The sequence below is a fragment of the Boleophthalmus pectinirostris genome, unplaced genomic scaffold (genome assembly GCF_026225935.1).
Source record: "Boleophthalmus pectinirostris isolate CB_2022bp ecotype Guang Dong unplaced genomic scaffold, ASM2622593v1 HiC_scaffold_3, whole genome shotgun sequence".
NCBI lineage: Eukaryota > Metazoa > Chordata > Actinopteri > Gobiiformes > Gobiidae > Boleophthalmus > Boleophthalmus pectinirostris.
Genome location: NW_026571299.1, coordinates 2825838 through 2848803, shown reverse-complemented (window position 1 = coordinate 2848803; position 22966 = coordinate 2825838). Strand labels below are relative to the sequence as shown.

At 38.2% G+C, this 22966-nt stretch overlaps 1 protein-coding gene across 1 annotated transcript in view; it reads right to left on the bottom strand.

The window, feature by feature from the left end:
- The window catches only part of vps52 (VPS52 subunit of GARP complex), a 68861-nt gene extending 53356 nt beyond the window's left edge, over positions 1-15505 (bottom strand). The window contains exons 1-5 of the mRNA XM_020934459.2: positions 15289-15505; positions 4880-4961; positions 3172-3224; positions 1857-1932; positions 1071-1138 (exon numbers count right to left, since the gene is read on the bottom strand). Of these exons, the coding sequence (XP_020790118.1) occupies positions 1071-1138; positions 1857-1932; positions 3172-3224; positions 4880-4961; positions 15289-15381 (372 nt within the window). The 5' untranslated portion in view covers positions 15382-15505. The remainder of the gene's footprint in view (positions 1-1070; positions 1139-1856; positions 1933-3171; positions 3225-4879; positions 4962-15288) is intronic.
- Positions 15506-22966: the final 7461 nt, after the last annotated feature.

Here is a 22966-nt window from a genome sequence, read left to right as displayed (position 1 = left end):
AAACCCCATGAAATTTGACTCAGGGATGGACAATGGGATCCTCTTTCATATTCCAAATTGAAAGATACGAGACAAATATTTATGGAAAACACAATTAATATGAGGGGGACCGTAGTCCTTGGCGGAGGTCTGCGCTCTCTGACTGCTTTTCTAGTTGTTTGTATGTTTCCTGCGACTTACATATTAAAATATTTCAGTGAAGCGTGGAGAGGCTCTAGTCTTGTGTGTCAGTATCTGCTGCTCCTGTTCCTCCTGTATCACTGTCACTTGCTACAATTCGTGAAATCTGCAGCTGAAAACAGTAATCGAGCAGCAGAAAGAAAGTTTGGAGTGAGTGAGAAACTAGTGAGTGACTGACGAAAAGTGGGGACACAGCTTCATGGTAACCATGTGGATGCACCATGAAACTTTCCTGAAGTCACTGGATGGATGGACAAAGTCTGGACTTCAGTGACACCGAAATGATGCTGTCGGGATTCAGAAAGACCTGAATAATTCTAACTGGAACTGATGCTGAGTCTGACGACAGCGACACAGAAGAGTTTGTGTCGCTCTGTTTACCTTCGGAGGTCGAGGCCGATTTGTTCAGAAGTGACACCGAGGATGAAGAATTGAATGGATTTAGTGATTTGGAGTGAGATGGAGAGTTTGGTTAAACTTGTTCTGTTCTGTTGTTTATGTTATAGTTTATCTGAAGAACTGTTCATATGTGACGTTAACAGTCTGTTCTTCTTTCTTCTCTTGTTTTTACTACAACTTGACTTTAAACAGGAAATGTCAGTTCCTGGTCTCTGATTTTATTAAAAAAACATTTCCCCCAAAAAGTGCAATGTTTCTTTCTTCTTCATTACGCATTTTTTGTCTGGTGCGACTTATACTCTGAAAAATACAGTAGTTAAGTACATTTACTTTTGTGAGGAAGTGTGGGTGACGTAGGCCTGTGGGCGGAGTATTGCACAGAATCTTACAGTTAACCATAAGGAGGCTTCGAATAAGGCCTTGGAGAGATCACGAGATTACTCAAACGTGCATAAAAGACATCGAACACAGTGGTCAGAGGTCAGACCTACCTCGAGGATGGAGTCACATGCCGTGATCTGGTTGTGGAGAGAAGCGATGTTCTGACTCTCTTTAATATCTGAGCATCAGGAGATCAGGAAAAACTTCTAATCATTATTAAACACAGAAAAGGTGTCATTGTTATTTTATCCACTTGTTTTCTCAACGTTTTTCCACACACTGCCTCTTGCCTGGTGTAAAACTATGATAAATATTTACCACAGGTCCCACCAAACCAAATTATTCAATTAGAAATACGTGAAAATCTGTCATAGGCGCTCAAATTGTCTGCAAAGAGCAACACAGACTAAAGCCAAACCTGTAGCAGCAAAAGCATCAGGAGAGTTGAGAATTTGGACACATAAAAACATATCCGCTGCTCTCTGTAATTTATTTTTTATTGGAAAGCACTTTGGTCGCCTTGTGTGTTATAAAAGGCTCTATAAATAAAGACTGATGGATTTTTGAGGCGAAACGATCTTGTGTTTGGCCGATAACAGGTATTTGTTGATACAGGGAATGGATTTTTACAATTCTTAGCAAGGCCCACAAATGTCTAAAATCAATATCTACCAAAATGACAATGCAGTGCTTCCGAATCCTACACGTATAAAAGAGAAAAGAAAAATTCAGTTGGAGAAAGTAAGTACAGAGCTGTGGGCGTTTCCAGGTGGAGGTGAAAACTGGGGAAGACTGGGCCTCTCTCTACAACTTCCAGAGGGTAAATGAGAAAAAAACGACTATAACATTTAACATAACAGGTTTTCTCCAGAGTGAAGAGTCAGAATGAAGGATACAGTCTTTGATGGAGGCCTGCTCGATCCTCTGCAGCTCGGCCTCCACCTGTTTGGAGTACTGCCTCAGATCCACGCCCTGAAACACAGCACACAAACACCGGCAGCTCAACACCACCTCAACACACACGACAACAGCGGAATGCATCCTCTTTTAAAGAAACATAAATGGACAGACTAAAAACCCTCCTGCATTGCTTCTTTTCTATCAAAAATTGGCTTTCTGAAAACTTCTTGCAACTTAATGAGGAAAAAACAGAAACTCTTATTCTGGCAGCAGATGAAAAAAATCCTCAAATTAAGGATCACCTCGGCCCACTGAGCCCCTCAGTCCAAACCAGCGTTAGAAATGTAGGAGTCTGTTGGACAAATCTATGTCTTTGGAGGGGCACTGCAGCCAAGTGTCTACGGAACATCATTAAACTCAGACCAATTTTATCAAATGCTGATCTTGAAATGATTGTTCACTCTTTGATTTCATCTCGTTTAGATTTTTGTAATTCTCTTTTTACTTGTTTTAATGCTTCTATGTTTAAGCGGCTGCAAGGTTTTAAACAGGAGCAAACAGACGAACACACATCACACCAGTTTTATCTTCACTGCACTGGCTCCTGTTAAGTTCTGTGTTGATTTTAAATTCTTGGTTTTAACTTACGGAGCTTTAAATGAACAGGCGCTCCAGTACATCAGTGACTTACTGCGCCCCTACACCTCAGGTCACGCCCTCTGGTCCTCAGGTCAGGGTCTCTTGATGGTCCCAAAGACCCGATTTAAAACTCGGGGTGACGTTTGCTTTCAGACTGTGGCTCCCAAATTACGGAATGCCCTGCCCCGGCCCTACGTGAGGCAGAATCTATAGACTCTTTTAAAAAGCAGCTCAAGACACTGCTCTTTTAGACAGGCTTTTGGTCGACTGTGTCTGTCATTCCTCTGTTCTTGTTTATGTTGTTTTTATGTTGTTTTTTGTTCTGTAAAGCAGTTTGTGATTTTTTTTAATCTGTGAAAGGTGCTATATAAATAAAGATTTACTTACTTACTTACACGTACTCAATACATGCTCAACACCAGCTCAACGCACACTTTACACACACTAAACACACACTAGATATATTTCAATGGAGCCGATGGAGCCAGAAGTGCCCCCATGTACACTTCCTGTTTGGAATGTGGTCCATTTTGTATATACAGTCTATGACATCTTGTGACAAAGGCCAGGAGGTGCTGCTTTAGAGCTGGTCAGCTGGTACTTCATATTAAGCCTGCAAATGTTTTCTTTCTCACACAAATCAATCTGACACTGTGTACTCAAGGCTCTTACCGTTTTAAGCGCCTCTTTCACCAGGTCGTCCTCTAGATTGGCCTGGATATGAACTAGATCACAGAGAAGAAAAACTGATTGATTTATTTCGGTCGCAGGTTTATTCTGACATTATTCACAGACATATTTAACACACACAGACGGAAAAGGTGTTGGCTGAAGCTTGAGCTTATTATGCCTTCACTCTTTATTCCTTTATCAGAGCGTTAACTTGACACAGTTCATCTTCATAAATACAGCAAGAGGAAACAAACAAATCAGTAACAGTACTATAGAACAAACTGTCATATTTCATGGATCTGCTCAGAGTTAAACATTTAAACTTCTTTATAAAATGAAAGAGAGTGGCGCACAATTTTAGGTTTTCTGTACATTTGTTCCAGAGCTCCACCACTTCAACAGATTTACAAAATTTCATAATATTTCTTCTGATTTTCTTTTTGATAAACCGCACCTCTGAGCTCATGTCGGCTATTTTGGATTTTGAACATGTTCTGTACTGATCTTGACAGGAGATTGTTGTTTAATTTGAACATGATTTTCAAAGTGTAAAGGTCGACTAAATCGTAAAATTTCAGAGTTTGAAGGTTTATAAATAACGCATTGGTTGGTTCATTATAAGTTGATGATGTGATGCTCTTACTGTCACAGTTCTGCCTTTTGGTTACATGTTTTCCCCAATCCAGCTGCGTCTCCCGGTCTGTTCCAGTCCTACTCTTCCTCCCTCCCTCCTTTTCTTACAACTGCCTCTCATTCCCTAATCAGCCCAAGTTAGTCTATATGTACTCCTCCTGCTCACTCAGTCTTTGCTAGATTGTTGACCTGTCAAGACACACACTCAAGCCTTCCCTGAAACTTTGTATCTGAACCCTGTTGTTTGCATTTAGTGCAATCCTGATTTATTCCTTGTTGGTGGTACCTGCTTTTGTGTTTATTTCCCAGCCTATTTTCTAAGCAGAGTATTTCCCAGTTTTTGGATGATATTTTCGTTCACGTTTGATAATCATATATTCCTCTGTTGTAGTCTTATTTATTAAATATAATATAAACATATTAAACATTACCTGTCAAAGGACACTTTCTGCTATTAAATTAAGCCTTTGTTTGCCTGCATGCTTATGTTGCAATTGAGTTCAAGTTACCTGCATGATACTTATTCCTTTTCTTTGCAAGGGCAGCATCGCAAAGATGTGTACTATTCAGGCCATGCAATTTCTTTCCATTTAAACACACGATAAAAGACATTTACTGCATGATGACTATTTTAAAATGTCCTATATTACACAAAATTGACTCTTGTGAGCTTTTAGTCATGTTATAACGTTGTTCCTGCTCGAAAAACAGAGCTGGAGTTGTGCTTTGTTTCATTCACACATGTGGGAGTAACCCCTAGTGATGTTATGAAGCGATACTTTTCAATTTAACAGCTTCTACTTTTTTACTTTTTGCTCATAGAGACTGGAAATTTCTAAGCTGAAATCCTCCAAATGATTGTAGTGAAGGTGTACGAGAGCAGGTTGAGAGAAGAACTCGGCCTAAATCTGCAGGGTTTGTGCGTTAAACGTGTGCGAATGAAACAAAACACAACTCCAGGGCTGTTTTTTTGAGGAGGAACAACATTATGACATTAGAAAATAGCGTAATATCGGCCTTTTAAGCACAAGATAACAACAAAATGAAACTTGAAATGAGACTTGTCGTGTCTTACTGTCCACTTCATCCAGGATAAACTCATCCGTGGTGAGGTCCAGTTCTCCCAAATTCAGGTTAGTCACGTCCGCGTCGGCTTTCTGAAACGAAAAAGGACACAAAAGGACAATTGAACGTGATTGCGCAGATGAAAAGTACAGGTTTAGCAGCTTTTATGCAGAATAAGACCGGAAATTTTGTGGTTTGTGGATTGTGGAGGTAATTACAGTACTTCAAAAACATCCGTCCTTGTGCTTTGCTAATTGCATCCATTTTCTAATTGTGATTTCAGTTTGAATAACGGAGCAGCCCTAGATTCTCAAAGATATACTCGTCCTTTTTTTTTTTTTTTTTTTTGCTCACTGTGCACATTACTAGTGGTGGAAGAAGTACTTGATTTTGTTACTTAAAAGTACAGACTCTGAAGGAAAAAACTAAAGTAAAAGTAATTTCCCTTGTGGATCAATAAAGTTTGTCTAAGTCCAAGTATCACAAGAAAAAATCGAATGAAGTAAAAATATTAAAGTACCTGTTTAAAAAAGTACTTCAAGAGTAAAAAGTAAAAGTATTTCATGCAAATTTTGAGATCTAATAAAGCTTCAAATGTAGTGATTTTGATGCAGATTTGTGCTGAATTTGTTCAATAGAAAAGAAAAATTTCCAGCTGTTTTTATTTGTATTTTTGTTTGCTCAAGCTACAAATGTATTAAAAAATAAACCTAAGTCTTTTCAGCAGGTCTCAAACTTTAATAAAAATAAAATGCACCAGGACTTAGACTGTTTTTCTGAGGTGTACAGTCCAGTGAGTTTTCATTTGAGCAAATAGAGAGTTTAAAACGTTGAGCTCCATTCGCTGAGAAGACAGTTTGAGAGAAAGAAGTTTTACACAAAGGAACTCTGCAGTAAAAACATAAATAAGTATGAACTGTAAAACAACTCACCCTTATGTAACAGATAAACCCTCTTGTATAAAGCTGTGAGTTTATATTTCATTACTTATGTTTCTATTTTATTTTGACTTCTACATTTACATTTATTGGACACTTGTCTCTTTGTCTTTTTTGCTACTTATTTAGAATTTATTGTTACGTTTATATTTTCTCTTTGTTATTATATTATATTGTGATGTGTGAGCTCCTGTGTCCAAATGGGAATCAGCTGGAAAGTCCTCCTCAACTGTACCCTATTTACACAGAAATAAAAATCTAAAACATTTTTCATTATATATATTAGGTGTGTAACGAAATCCAAGTCTCACAATACGATATCGTCATGGTATTAGACCTCACGGTACGATATTTATTGCGATATTTTGTGGAGGATAACAAAACTGAATTTGCGACTTTTTCCTCTTAAAATGCCTCGACAAGACTTAATCCAAAGAACTAAGACTTAAAAGTGTTAGAACTGTTATTTTTTCTTGTTGTCTGCACTGAAATGGAGCAAAGGATCATGGTCTATGTAGTTCCCTCTGTCTTTTTTAACTATTGCTGCACCATAACTCTTAATTTAGACGCACATTTGGACATTTACATCGAAAATAATTCTAAGAGAATGACTCTCCAAAAAACGGCTTTATTTCGTTGAAGAAATTATAACAGATTATGCATATTTTGTTATAATAAATATTAAGAAGCCAAATTATTACACTGAAATATTTACCACTGATACGAAGATTAAAACGTCGAATATGTTTATCTGATGTATTTTAAAGATTCAGCAATGGAGACGAGAAGAGAAAGACAAAGAAACAAAGAGGAGAGAAGAGAAAAGCAGGATGGGACGGCAGAAATGTGAATGAACTAAGACTTAAAAGTGTTAGAACTGTTATTTTTTCTTGTCGTCTGCACTGAAATGGAGCAAAGGATCATGGTCTATGTAGTTCTCTCTGTCTTTTTTAAGCTATTGCTGCACCATAACTCTTAATTTAAGCAAAGAGACTTGTAATTCGATAAATTGTGGTGGTCCACGATATTATTGTGAGAACTTTGACGATACAATATGCTGATATTTGGGTTATTGTTACATCCCTAATAGTAATTAATCAAATTGGAGTTATTCAGTACAGTACGTATAATTCAGAAATCCCTTGGTGAGCGACTTGTAAGGGGGTGGAGATCTACTGGTAGCTCCCGAGCTACAGGTTGGAGAACCTGGATATAGACCATGATCCTTTGCTCCATTTTGGTACAAACTACATGAAGAAATAACAGTTCTAAGCACTTTTAAGTTTTAGTTCTTTGAATTAAGTCATGTCAAGGTATTTTAAGAGGAAAAAGTCGCATATTAACAATTTTGTTAGCCTAAACAAAATATCGCAATAAATACTGTACTGTGAGATTTGGATATCGTTACATCACTAATTATTATCATTTATATTTTTTCTCTTTGATTTTATATTATACTGTGACGTGTGAGCTACTGTGTCCAAGTAATTGTTTTTAGATTAGATTAGAAAACTTTATTTATCCCCAAGTGGCAATTCTGTTTGCAATCACAGACTACAACATAAAAAAAACACACACATGCATTTCAATTTCAATATCAGCAATTCAATTCAATTTAATTTCCCTTGTGGATCAATAAAGTTTGTCAGGTTCAACATTTGTGAATTTTTCTCTTAGATATTTCAGGGCAAAGTACAATGTACACAGAAGGAAAAACTGTCTCTTGCCTCCCATCTGGGACTACGACATCATCACTTTCTAAAATCTGAAAACCATCAATACTGTGGCACATTCCTGGTAACCATGACTCTGTGGTGTAAAATTTGTTCTCATGACGGGCCTATGTTACACAGAAATGCATGGAAAAAAACAGTACGATTCCATTAAATCCTTAAAAAATCAAAGTGCCTAATGTGTGATCTTTACAACCTGCTCGGCGTGTTTATAATTTGCCCATTAACGCCTCACCCTGAACTCTGACATTACAATACGAGCTTTACAAAATACACTAACCACAAAGATATGCACCAAAACAAACAAAACCCTCTTGGCAAGCGTCACCGTCAAAACGGAATCATAATGTGAATTAAATTAATAAACAGACATAACTGTTATCTTCTTTTAATCGTTTTCGCTCGTGTCTTTTCACACGACGTGACGCAAATCTGACTCTTGTGCAGCTTTAAGTCCGGTGAGAATGTCATTCAGACCTGGAGTTGTGTTTTGTTTCATTCACACATGTCTGAGTAATCCTGCATCATGAGTCTGCACGAGGCCAAACGCTCTGCTCCACCTTGTGATGTCACAAAGCGGCAGTTTTCAAGTTAACAGCTACATTTTACATTTTGTTTAGCAGAGATTGGAAATTCCAGGGCTTAAATGATCCATCGTGTTTTCGGTTTGAGACAAGAACTCAGCCTAAATCTGCAGAATCCATGTGTCATTCGTTCATTTGTTTTTCAATATAAAATCAAAAATACGAAAATGAAAAAAAAAAAAACTGTTTTCTTCATTATTTGTCTCCAAAACCAAAATGAAAAAACAGATAATGATTCGTTTTTTTCAGTTTTTGATTTCGTGTTTAAATGAAAAATGGAAAAAACAGATAACGGCCGTTTTTTCCCGTTTATGTGACTTCCGTGTCTGCGATGCCGGACTTTTGTACCACATACAGACTGAACTAGGACTGATCCAGGTCCGGGACCAGACCGGGACCAGAGCGGACTCCGAGCTTTGACTCTGAGCCTCAGCTTCGAGCTCCGTACCTGCCGTGGGCTCTGAGCCTCCGTTCTGGTCTCGGTCTTAGTCTCGGTCTTAGTCTCGGTCTTAGTCTCGGTCTTAGTCTCGGTCTTAGTCTCGGTCTTAGTCCGGTCTGGTCTCAGTCTGGTCCCAATCGGGTCTCAGTCTCAGTCTCGTCCCGCTCGCTCTGGTCCCAGTCTTAGTCCCGGTCTTAGTCTCGGTCTTAGTCTCGGTCTTAGTCTCGGTCTTAGTCTCGGTCTTGGTCCTCGATCTTGGCCTCGATCTTGGCCTCGATCTTGGCCTCGATCTTGGCCTCGATCTTGGCCTCGATCTGGTCTGGTCTCGGTCTCAGTCCCGCTCTGGTCTCAGTCTGGTCCCAATCGGGTCTCGGTCTCAGTCTCGTCCCGCTCGCTCTGGTCCCAGTCTTAGTCCGGTCTTCCCGGTCTTAGTCCCGGTCTTAGTCCCGGTCTTAGTCTCGGTCTTAGTCTCGGTCTTAGTCTCGGTCTTAGTCTCGGTCTTAGTCTCGTCTTAGTCTCGGTCTTAGTCCGGTCTGGTCTCAGTCTGGTCCAATCGGGTCTCAGTCTCAGTCTCGTCCCGCTCGCTCTGGTCCCAGTCTTAGTCCGGTCTTAGTCTCGGTCTTAGTCTCGGTCTTAGTCTCGGTCTTGGCCTCGATCTTGGCCTCGATCTTGGCCTCGATCTTGGCCTCGATCTTGGCCTCGATCTTGGTCTGGTCTCGGTCTCAGTCCCGCTCTGGTCTCAGTCTGGTCCCAATCGGGTCTCGGTCTCAGTCTCGTCCCGCTCGCTCTGGTCCCAGTCTTAGTCCCGGTCTTAGTCTCGGTCTTAGTCTCGGTCTTAGTCTCGGTCTTAGTCTCGGTCTTAGTCTCGGTCTTAGTCTCGGTCTTAGTCTCGGTCTTGGCCTCGATCTTGGCCTCGATCTTGGCCTCGATCTTGGCCTCGATCTTGGCCTCGATCTTGGCCTCGATCTTGGCCTCGATCTTGGCCTCGATCTTGGTCTGGTCTCTCCCAATCGGGTCTCGGTCTCAGTCTCGTCCCGCTCGCTCTGGTCCCGGTCTGGTCTCGGTCTCAGTCCCGGTCTGGTCCCAGTCTGGTCCCAGTCTGGTCCCAGTCTGGTCCCGGTCTGGTCCCAGTCTGGTCTCGGTCTCAGTCCCGGTCTGGTCCCAGTCTGGTCCCGGTCTCAGTCCCGGTCTCAGTCCCGGTCTGGTCCCGGACCTGGATCAAGTCCTGGTTCACATCGTGGCCTATGTATCGAGGTATGTATTGTATCGGCAACTTCTTAATGAAACCCAGCCTTAGGAAGCGCCGCTCCGTTTACCTCCGGGGGTCGAGTTGCTCAGAAGTGACACCGAGGATGAAGAACTGAACGTATGCAAATGGTGCATTTAGTATTAAAGAAGACGCACATTTGGACATTTACATTCGAAAATAATTCTAAGAGAATGATTCTCCAAAAAACGTCTTTATTTCGTTGAAGAAATTATAACAGATTATGCATATTTTGTTATCATAAATATTAAGAAGCCAAATTACTACACTGAAATATTCACCAGTGTTATATGAAGATTAAAACGTCAAACATGTTTATCTGATGTACGAGAAGAGAAAGACAAAGAAACAAAGAGGAGAGAAGAGAAAAGCAGGATGGGACGGCAGAAATGTGAATGGACACAGACGATCGCAGGGACACGCCTCAGTCATTCACAAAATAAAGACGGCAGACTTATTCAAGACTATATTTAAGCTTTACAAATTATACTAATTGCAGTGGACAATACTTGTGTTATTTCTGCCTGCCGTGCTGTCATGCTGCTTTTTAATTATCAAGTAGTAAACAAAATAACGTCAATGGGAAACTTCTTTACCTCACCGGGTTTGACATCAACACGTCGCCCTGTTTTACTTCCCTTCACTGTCTCCTGTGTGCTTTAGAATCGATTTTAAGATTTTACTGATCACTTTTAAAGCTCGTTTAGGTCTGATCTTCAAACTTTTGTGTCCGGTGAGCTTGCTTTACGAAATGAAAATGCCGGAGAGCTGCTCGGAAATGTAGTCGATATAAGAGGGCAAACCTTAGATGTACAATTAGATGAGTATAAAACTTAAAACCATTATCTATTTACTAGAGCACAAAGTTCAAAAGTAACACATTTTCAATTAGGGATAATTAGAGGTGTAACGATATCAAAGTCTCGCGATATTTTCACGATACACATCTCACGGTGCGATACTGATTGCGATATTTTGTGGACAAAACTGTGAACATGCGACTTTTTCCTCTCAAAATGCCTTGACAAGACTTAATCCAAAGAACTACGTCTTAAAAGTGTTAGAAGTGTTATTTCTTCTTGTCGTCTGCACTGAAATGGAGCAAAGGATCATGGTCTATGTAGTTCCCTCCGTCTTTTCTTGAGCTGTTGCTGCACCATAACTCTTCATTTAAGCAAAGAGACTTGTGAGTCGATATATTGTGGTGGTCCACGATATTATTGTGAGAACTTTGACGATATATTGTGATGTAGCGGCTTATTGACCAACCTTACAGCCGCTCGGGAAGATCAGAGTGGGTCCTGGGGTCGTAGTTTGTGATGCATATTGTAAACTAATATGCTGGGATCCAGAATGTATTTTGTATTTTTATCACCAGACATACAGATCTCCCAGCGCAGCAAAGAAGATGGATGAAACCAGTTGGAAAATAAAGGGTGAGTATACAGAAAGAGTGGCGGTCAACAAAAATTACGGCTCCCCAGCCCCGACCTTCAGTCAAAACTGGGTAACAGGTAAATGCACACTTTTAAACCCTTCCACAGGCACACATGTACACACACACGTACGCACACATGCATGCATGAGCCCCACCCCCTCTGCACCAGACCAATACACCCACACCCTCAACCACACCATGCACCAGTCCTGTCACCTACATGTGATCTTCCATGATGTTATTGTGAGAACTTTGACGATACGATATCACGAAATTTTGGTTATTGTTACATCCCTAATAATAATTAATCAAATTGGAGTTATTCAGTACAATACGTGTAATTCAGAAATCATTTGGTGAGCAACTTGTAAGGGGGTGCAGAGCTACAGGTTGGAGAACTGGGTTTAGGTCTTGCACCAAGTCACATTTTAACCCCGTACGAGCCTCCTGCAGCCGGAGATCCTCAGGCAGGTCCCTGTGGCTGTTCCAAAGTCCAGGCTCCGGACAAAAGTGATGGAGCCTTTTCAGTCCGGGCCCTCGGCTTTGGAACGACCTGCCTGAGGAGTAAGACTCGCACCTTCAGTATTAGCGGTCTGCAAAAATACTGAATATCTATTTATCGTATCGCGTGATGATACAGTATCGATATTGTGGGCTGCTGTATCGACATATCACCAGGAGTATTTTTTGGTATATTTTACTCAATTATTTGTTACAGTGCTACAGTTTTGTTGCTTGTTTAGAGGAAGAAAACTCTTTTATGCGACACATTTGACATTTTCATTGTTTTTGATGATTAAAATGTTTGTGTTTCATATGAACTTTGCACAAAAAATGGTTTAACAAATACTTTCAGTATCACAGCCATGATTTAGCCTTTATTTTTATTGAACCGTATTGAATCGGTTTGAAATATATCGTATCGAATCGAAAGTGCACTGTATCGAGATATGTATCGTATCGGCAACTTCTTAATGACACCAGCCCTAATCAGGACCATCTTTAAAATCACTTCTTAAAACTCATTTTTATCAGTTGTTCTTCCTTTAACTGGTTTTATCTTGATTTTATTCCTTATTTATTTTTATTCTATTTATTTTTATTTATTTATTTATTATAATTTATTGGATTGTTTAAACATTTTTAGGCTTTTGTTTTTAAAAGTAAATAAAGACTTATTAGGCATGCAATGAATATTCAGCAACCAAATATATTAGGCTGAATGTTGCCAAAAAATATAAAAAATAAAAAAAAGCCACATTCAGCTTTCGGTGGAGTGAATTAAACGTACTTCAAGTACTAAAAGTCTTCTGTTTATATTATGAGCCTATCTACTGTGGCTGAGCAGACTTGTACCAGAAGGACAATAATTCATTTGTTGTGGGTTTATCCACATTAAAGCACTTAAGTTTTTTTGGAATTGTTGTTTTGTTTGAAGGCCTAGTGTAACATGAATGAAAAACTTAGTGGTAAACCTACTAGAAAGGCAACTGGAATATTTAAAGAACATAAAATAAACATTCACTTTCTTTTTAAAAACAGGTCTAAAAATTTATTCTAGGCTATTTATGCGATATAAAAAAAATACTGAAAAACTTAACAACCACAGCGGATATTCGGTTTCAGTTTTCGGCCAAGCGTTTCATATTTAATCAGTTTCGGCCACAAAACTTTCATCTTCCCGATTATTTATTATTTCAATCAGCGAAATACACGCAGGCGCACGTTCTGCACACTCAGCAAATCAAAACTGTGACTAAACCCCAAAACTAGACCTGGACTAAAACAGGACTAAACAAGGATTAAAATAGGATCACACCAAACCCAGAGCAGGTCTAAAATAGGTTCAATTTAGGACCAAAAACTAGACTAAGAAAGGGGATAGTCAGGTTAGTAATTTGTCTGATTCATTTTGCTAATAAGACTGCTTTTTTTAAACTAATATTTCCAGAAAATCTACTCTGGATCCAACAGTTATTGGGTGATTGTAACAAGTATTTTAATTGTAAAGATGAATGTATAAACCCCGGATAAGCAGAAGGCAAGAAAATACGTGACTGGACACGTTTTGGCGACTTATTTGCAAATGAGTCTGTAATGAGCAAAGAGTGATTCATTTATGAGTAATTCACTTTACTACGAGTCTAAATTACTTATTATTTATCTAATCTGCTTTTTGTTGTTTAGTAAGAGCTCACGTGAATTTTCTCTCTGTGAAATCGATCTTATTTCATCTCTAATATTTGGACGCCAGCTGTGAAAGCTGCATGTTCCAGTGTCCAAACAGAAACGCACGTCACTTCTGTTCTTTTCATTTGTACTACTGTCTGTTTTCATTCAAATCTCTTTAAATTTGTATTTTCATCTTTTCACAGATGCAAAATATAAAGCAGCTGAAACTTACTGGACTGCAGAGGCCTTGATGGGAGCTTGGCCTGTCACAATAACACATTTTGAAGCACGATATATCGCTAAAGAGAGATATATAACGATACACGATAATACTGACAGGAGGGTCCTGGCTAAGGTCATCCCTATGCTGGGCCATGAGTCTCACCCCCTGCAGGACGCTCTGTCTGCTCTGGAGAGCAGCTTCAGTGACAGACTGATTCACCCTCACTGTGTGAAGGAGGGTTCACAGGTTTTTCCTTCCTGCTGCTGTCAGACTGTACAACAAACACTGCTCACACTGAACATGTGCCATTCAAATATATCTATGTGCAATACTGAAGACCACGGAGACCATGTAGAACATCTCTGATACAAGGCACTTTACTGATATTTTATCCTGTTTAATGCTGCTGTATATAAACATAATCATATTACTGTAAATGCTGCACTGTAACTTTTATTGTACATAATAATTTTAAGTCTATTTTTAAATTATTTTTAAGCCTTTATCTATTATCTGTTTTATTGCATGTTACCTTTTTCCTGCTGTTCTTGAATTGCGCGTTGCAACACTGGAATTTCCCCACTGTGGGACTAATAAAGGCATATCTTATCTTATTGACACTACTTTCAGTATTTATATACTGGGGAGCATTCCTCTGCAAAATGTAAAATGGAGACTGGTGTTTCCCAAGGCTCAATTTTAGGTCCAACTGTTTTTAATCTGTACATGCTGCCACTAGGACAGGTCATCAGCAGATACAGTGTTAACTTTCATAGCTACACTGATGATACTGATGACACCCAACTGTATATCGCCGTGTCTCCTGATGACCTGAGCCCGATCCATAACCTTTTTAACTTCATTTTAGAAATTAAGTCCTGGATGGCAGGAAACTTCCTGCAGCTCAACCAGGGAAAACGCAAGGTTTTCATTATTAGTCCTGAAGCTCAGAGAGAGAGGCTCAAAGCTGAGCTCCAAACCTCCTCACTGAACCCTGTGAGAGGGTCAAAAGGAGTTACAATTGATTGTGAGCTCAGCTTTGAGCCACACATCAGGTCCATCACTAAATCTGGTTTTTATCATCTAAAAAATATTGCTAGAGTCAGACCATTTCTTTTCATTTTTAAAAATTTCATTGTAATTTTTCTGTTGCATGTGAAGCATTTTGTCAAATGTATGAAAAGTGCTATACAAATCAATTTTGACTGACAGACGTCACTATTTACTCAGGGCAGTCCCAGTTTTGAGCCCTGTGTCCAGTGCAGCTACATATAGTTCATTTAATTCTGGACAACCCAAACCCCAGACCCTTTAACTTAACTTTATTAACTAAAAAGCAACAGTTTGCAGATTGACAATAATATTTCCACCTGCTCTCCATCTGATTTGAATATTACAGACCTGCTGACCAACTCTGTAATCACTGATCCTGCCGTGTGACCATTTTATGACTTTATCATTCTATTAGTTTATGATCTGTTGACAGGCCGAAATGTCAGAATAATCCACTTCCTGGTGCAGGAGGCTAAATGCTAACGGCTAACCCCAAACAAACCAGCTCGGCGCGGTTTAATCAGACCGAGGCGGCGGGCGGGTTCGCGGGGGGGAGACGCGGCGGGGCTCACCTCGTCCTGCAGATACGCCATCGCGGTGTCGGTCGGGTTCGGAGGCGGGTTTACGTCCACAGCGGCGGCCGGTTCGGTTCCGAGCTCCGCCATCGCGACGGAACCAAGCGGCGAAGTGACGGCAACAACAAACCGTTCCGCTACTGTTAAACTTAATTAAATAAAAGAGATATTTCTTATTGTAATGTGTGAACAGGCTCCCGGAAAGTCCCAAAAACCGATTCAAATACGTAACACATATATAGTCACTGTACGTACGCGGATTATTCATTAAATGTAATGTTTTGAGAATGTTTCTAATCGGACATGTTTAAGACACGGACATATTTCCTCTCAGGCTCTCTCACAGATCTGTAGTGTCGCGAGATTAGACGAGATTCTGTTTAGGTTTTGAGAAGTAAATTATTTTTATTTTACTTTCATGGATAAATAATGAAGTACTGAATTTTTGGTTTGTCTTGAAAACCACAGAACAGAGTGTAACTTTTTAGAAAAAAAAATAAATAATAATAATAATAATAATAATAACATAATAAATAAATAAAAATCTAATTAAATTTAAATAAAATAAATAAATAAAAGATAAATAAATAAATAAAATTTCAAAAATAAGAAAAAAATAAAAATAAAAATATAAAATAAAATTAATAAAAATAAATAAATAAATTTAAAAAATAAATAAATAGAAAAAAAATAAAAATAAATACAATTAATAAAATTAAAATAAAATAACATAGCATAACATAACATAATATAACATAACATTAAAGATTTAGGGTGCATAATAATGATGGGTAAGAGCCACAGGTGCAGGGCGTAACTTTTAACTCTTGAAACTCTTGCCAATACTTTATACTAATACTTTATACTAATACTTTACTAATTCATTTCTATGAACTATGACGCATTATTATGAAACAACCTGTAATTAAATTAAAGTTACTAAGAAAATACATAGTTATTTACTCATAATAAATCACTCATATGATTCTTGTGTCAGTTCCACTTGAAGACAGAGAAGCTGCTCATGTCATCTGAACAACTTAAACAACTCCTTTATGCTTTACGTCTATTTAAATGTATTTACTAAAATATAAAAGTGCATTCTTTATTTATTTACACAAATACAGTAACATACAACAACAACATCATACAATATTACAAATAAAGTCATCTAACTAAGAGGCAGTAACTAAGTAGTGTAATATATCACATTTTAGTCGTGACTTTGGGCAACTAACGACTTCCCAACACTGAATATCCAGTTTTGACAGATTTGATTATTGATTTGATCATAATTGTGGCTCATTAGATGGTCACATGATCACAGCGCCATAACTCAGGAACGACTGAAGAGATTGAGCTCAAATTTTAGATTCTTTCATTTGGTGATTTTAGAGTTTTTAGAAGTATGAGCTGCTTGTCTGTGTTCTTTCTTTGGAGCCTTGGTTCCCCATGTGGGCACAGTTAGATGATATAATGTTGATAACATTTTTGCCAGAGAAACTTTGGCATATTCTGATTAGTTTAAAGTAATAAAAACATATGAACTTTTACTACTATTAACATTTCAAACAGAATCTTTGACAATGAGCTTTCACGGGCCATTTTTGGTGGAGTTTAGGTTCTTTGTCACCTGAGCAAAGGTTCAATTACCTTTAATAGACTTAAACACTGACTGCTTGTTATAAGGGAAGACAATTGGAGATTATTTGGAAATTTAGAATCTATGACCCAGAATTTTCAGCTTCCTAGCTCTATTTTTCAATCAATCAATCAAACTTTATTTGTATAGCACTTTTCATACATTTGAAATGCAGTACAAAGTGCTTCACATGCAACAGAAAACACCAGTAACCCCACCCCCACCCCAGTGTTTCATCCATATATACAACAATTTAAACATAAACAGAAATATAAACATAAAAAATTGTAAATGTTTATGAAGTTTTGGTCTCTCAAAAATGCTTATAAATTAAGGTTTCTGGAAAAGTGGGCATGTCCCCAAAATTTCAAAAGGCCATTTTTAGATTCTTTCATTTGTTAATGTTAGAAATTATTAGAAATTTTTTTCTCAGCCAAATCTGAGCTGGCTCACAGAGGAGGGCGGCTGATTTCATATTTATTTTTATTAGTTTTTTCTTTTTTTGAATTCTGTTTTTCTCTCCTCGGCCCCATTTGAACTCTGCTACACGACACTTCTCCATAAACACACAAAAGCAGGATCCAAAATAATCCACTCTGACGTCACAAACCTGATGCAGTGTGCAGTAGTTAATAATTAGTTGGATGCACACTGACTGTGTTGTGATAGTGCTCTGAAGGGGGAGTGACTTTGTGCAGTGAGCAAAGGGACAGGAGACTCATAGCATCAGAAACAAGAGTGAAAATTATAAAACCTTATAACACGTTTTTGGCAAATTTAACTTGTTCAAAACACTAAAAGGCACAAGGAGATCTAAATATGTTACAGTGACACCTCCAGACAAGTATGAAGTATGAGCTGGTTGTCTCTGTTCCTTCTTTGGAGCCTCAGGTTCCCCATGTGGGCACAGTTAGTTGATAAAATGTTGATAACATTTTTGCCCGAGAAACTTTGGCATATTCTGATTAGTTTAAAGTAATAAAAACATCTACTATTAACTTCCTTAATTTCAAACAGAATCTTTGACCATGAGCCATTTTTGGTGGATCTTAGGTACTTTTCCATCTGAGCAAAGGTTCAATTACTCAGTGAAAACTTATAAAGCTTTATTTAATTTAACATGTTCAAAACACTGAGAGAGATACTTGTGGAGATGTCTGTGGAGATACTTTAAAGCACAGGTGTCAAACATACGGCCCGGGGGCCAGATCCGGCCCTCCAAGACCTTTAATCTGGCCCTCGGCTGATTTTCTACTCAAATATTTTAATTATATTTTCTATTAAAATATTGTTAATTTTCTGTGGTGTTTATCACAGCAGCGTCTCCAGCGTCTCTGTACGTGGCCCCTCCCACCAGAGCAGCACAAATGAAGACTTGTCTCTTTCCAAACGCTCTTAAAGGACGATCGTTTTGACTGTTGACCGTGACACCCTCATCAGAAAAATGTCCAACATGAGAAAAGTGGAGCCGAGTGCAGGATTTTACAACAAAAACTGACTTATTCCTATTTACATACAAGTTCATGTTAAAACATTGTGTTGAAAATGCATTTTTCTTAAAGTTTCAGGTTGTTCATAATATTATAATGTTTTGTAAAAGAAACAGTTCATCAATTAAAAAAAGATTTCTGTAATAGATTTTTGTTTCTCTGCACAAATATTTGAACTTATTGGTGTTTTTGGGGTTTATATGACATGAGTTTTCTGATCCGGCCCCTTTGGGATCAAAGTAGGTTGGATACGGCCCCCGGACCAAAATGAGTTTGACACCCCTGCTTTAAAGGTTCTATATTACACAAACTTGACTCTTGTGAGCTTTAAACTGTGTTATAAAGTTATTATCTCATCACAAACAGACCTGGAGTTGTGTTTTGTTTCTTTCACACATGTTTGAGTAACTTTTTATTATTCGTCTGTCTATATCTCCAAAGCTCAAAACGCTCAGTTCCACCTTGTGCATTTTCTCCCCTTGTTTGACTTTTGGCCTCGTCTTGTTTGTTTCAGAGATACTGTTGTTTCCTTTGGCTTTACGCCACAGTACGAGATGAAACGTGTCCGTCTTGTTCCAAAGTTTAATTTCAACTTTATGTCCTTGCCATCGTGCATCATCACAAATTTACATACTGCCTTTTGTATGAGGAAATAGAAACCTCTGATTATTTATAGGAAAGCACTTTGATGAACTTGAGTGTCGTAAATTGTTTTATAATCACTAAAGGCTGATAGTTTGAGCACAGCACCTTCACTGAAAAGTGTTTTGTTCTTCATCTGAAGCAGGGAACATAATGCCACTAAATGGAAGAGTATTTGTCTTTGCGCCTCAGCGTGTTTAATCACAGACTGAAATGAGCCACAGGAGCCACATTTGTAGGTCTTCCAAACTGACTATTGATGTTTACTACAACTATTATCACCATCTTAGACCTTGGTCCTAGGTCTAAGATGGTGACTTCCAAGTGAATTGGCCCAAATTACCTTGAGTCAATTAAAAATGTACTTTTTACTGCAAGTTTTTTTTTTTTTTTTTAAATCTACCTCGATTAAGCAAACAGTTCATATTTAGTGTGTGATTTTAAAGGTTGTATGGAGGATTTTTTTTTTGTTTCAAACTGTCAGTGAAAGATTAAAATACCATTACAGAGCCGCAGCAGCTTTGTAATTATGATGACCAAAAAAAAAAGAACGAAAATCTATCAACTGTGGACGTAGTGAAGCCAGATAAACATCAGCCAATAGAAAACGAGGCTCCCTCATTTTCTATTGGCTGTTAGGTTGTCAATCAAACTCCCTAGTATAACTGACTCGTCGGAGCGCGGGGATTACGTGGTTTACGCAGCGGTTCTTAGAGGCTTTTTCGAACTGTCGCTTCCTCACATTTCGCACAAAGTTTGTCGCGACGGCGGACGAGAATCCACGACCGGTTCGCCGCAAAAGAAAGTCCGTTTTTGAGGTCGCTGAAAGAAGAAGAGAAGGGGAAAAGGAGCAAAGCCAAACTGAGGTGATTCTTGGAGATCTCGTCCAGCGATGGCGCGACCGAAGCAGACGAAGCGTCTAAAAACTGACGCGTCGGTCGCTGAATTACTTCCAGACAGGAAACTTCAACAGTAATTCTGAACGCGCACAAGGACTGTCGCTGTATTTCTCTTCCCTTAAAAAAATCCTCTACACAACCTTTAAGGATTTTAGCATGAATAAAAACTGAGCACCAGCCTACGGCCCTCGATCGGCCCTCTGCTTCTTCTGTGTTTAGAGATGTGGCCCTTGATAAAAAAAAAAAAAAAGTTTGGACACCCCTGACCTGGGATCATTGGTTGTGCCAAGTCATGGACCAATGTGGATTTTTTCATCCAATATCAGATTTGTGTCTTACTGTTTTTGGCCAATAATCGATATTTTCCTACGTTTATAACAAAACAAGGCCCACACAGGGAAAGAAAAGTTGTAGTGAATGTCCAAAACTGTAAAGCGCTTTGGGTATCTTGAAAGGCGCTATATAAATGCTATCAATCAATCAATCAATCAATCAATCAAAAGGAGCTATTTTAGTTTATTTTAATACAAAAGTACAGCTGTATTTATCTGGTTTGTTCTGAGTCTATTTTGATGCAATAAACAGGGAACGACACATTAGTACAGAGACACTGAAGAGTAACAGAGTTGGGAAGGTGACTTTGAAAATGTAATCCCCTACAGATTACATACCCCAAAATGTAGTTTGTAACATAATCCATTAAATTACTTAAAGTGAGTAATGTAATCTGAATACTTTGGATTACTTGATTTGCTGTAGAGAAGCAAAGACCAGGACATCTTCACATAAATCTGCTAAAAAACAATAAAAAGCCCAGTTTTTACTGAACCGTATGAAACATATTATTGATAGAAGAAGAGACACGTCCACACAGCAGGATTTAGTCCTGTTAAATCCTGGTTTAGACCTGATTTAGTCCTAGTTTAAACTTGGTTTAGACCTGGTTTTAGTCCTGGTTTAGATCTGGTTTATACCTGTTTTGGACCTGGTTTAGACCAGGTTTAGACCTGGTTTAGTCCTGGTTTAGACCTGGTTTAGACCTGTTTTTTTCTTGGTTTATACCTGGTTTAGTGTCAAAGTGGCAATGAGTGGAATTACAGAAAAAAAAAAAAGGGATATTGTCCAAAATGTGAAAACAGGAACATACGGCCGTGTAATCCAGTAACTGTAATCCAATTACCACTCACTGAAACAGTAACTGTAACTGAATACAGTTACTCATAATTTGTACTCTGATTACATAAATCTGGTACATGTAATCTGTTACTCCCCAACACTGAAGACTAAAGAAAAATCTGTGTTAAAAAGTATTTCAACACCAAACCAAAACAATATTGTTTAAAAAATAAAATAAAATCACTTTTATTTAGAAAAGAAATCAAACTTTCCACTTCAGCAGCCGTTTGTGTTTCATGTGGACAGTGTGAGTGATTACAGAGATTTAAAGCATCACATCTGCAGTTTAACAGTTACACAACCTGAGCCTCAGTCACAGCTCAGGTTAAAAAGGTTTAGGGGCCATAATACCTGATGGGTACGAGCCACAGTGCAGGGTGTAACTTTTAACTCTTGTTAATACTTTACACTAAGACTTTACTAATTCATTTTTATCCACTGTGACGCATTATTCTGAAACAACCTGTAATTAAATTAAAGTTAGAAACAAAATACATAGTTATTTACTCACAATAAATCACTCATGTGATTCTTGTGTCGGTCTCACACGAAGACAGAGAAGCTGCTAAAGTCTTATGAACAACTTAAACTCTTTTTTTGTTTACCGACATTTAAATTAATACAATTTAATAAAATATAAAAGCACAGTCTTTATTTATTTACATAAATACAATAACATACAACAACAACACACAAAAACAAGGCAGTAACTAAGTAGTGTAATATATCACATTTCAGTTGTGACTTGGAGCAAATAAACACTTCCCAACACTGAAGATCCAGTTTGGACAGATTTGATTATTGATTTGATCATAATTAAAGCTCATTAGATGGTCACATGATCACAGCGCGTGAGTCTGACAGAGTTTAATTGTACAAATACTTTTCAACACTCACAGAAACAGCTGCTGTGCTGAGTTCTGGATTATTACTACTACTACTACTACTTATACTACTATTACTACTACTACTACTACTACTACTACTACTAATACTACTACTACTACTACTACTACTACTACTACTACTAATACTAATACTACTAGTACTGCTAATACTATTACTACTACTACTACTACTATTACTACTACTACTACTAATTAACTACTACTACTACTACTACTACTACTACTACTACTACTACTACTACTACTACTTACTACTACTACTACTACTACTACTACTACTACTACTACTACTACTACTACTACTACTATACTACTACTACTACTACTACTACTACTACTACTACTACTACTACTGGTACTGCTAATACTATTACTACTACTACTACGTCAGTCCATGTGAAATCAGCCGTATGAACCATCTCAGATTTGGCTGAAAAAAAATTCAAAAAATGTATGGCCCGTTGAAATGGCCATGCTCACTTTTTCTGAAACCTTAATTTATAATCATGTTTGAGAGACCAGAACTTCATAAAAAATGAGCTAGGAAGCAGAGAATGTATTTTGTATTACTGTAGATTCTTGGTCATAGATTCTGAATCTGTTGTCAAATATTGTGCATGTTTATTAAGAAGGGCACTGTGGGCCCCCAAAATCTCACATCTGGTTGCCGCTTATTTTTTATTTTTTATTTTTGAGGTCCAAGATCTATTTACTCCAAGCAGATATTTACAAACTAACTGTTGAACCTGAATATTTGAGAGAATGAGCATTTCTGACACAATCTCACACTTTTCTGAGCTTTCATGTGGACCGTGTAGAGTCTTAAATATGGACACAAACCAAATGTGATCTTTTTGGTTCCTTCTTTGGAGCCTCAGTTCCTCATGTGGCACAGTCAGATGTTGATCAGATTTTTAC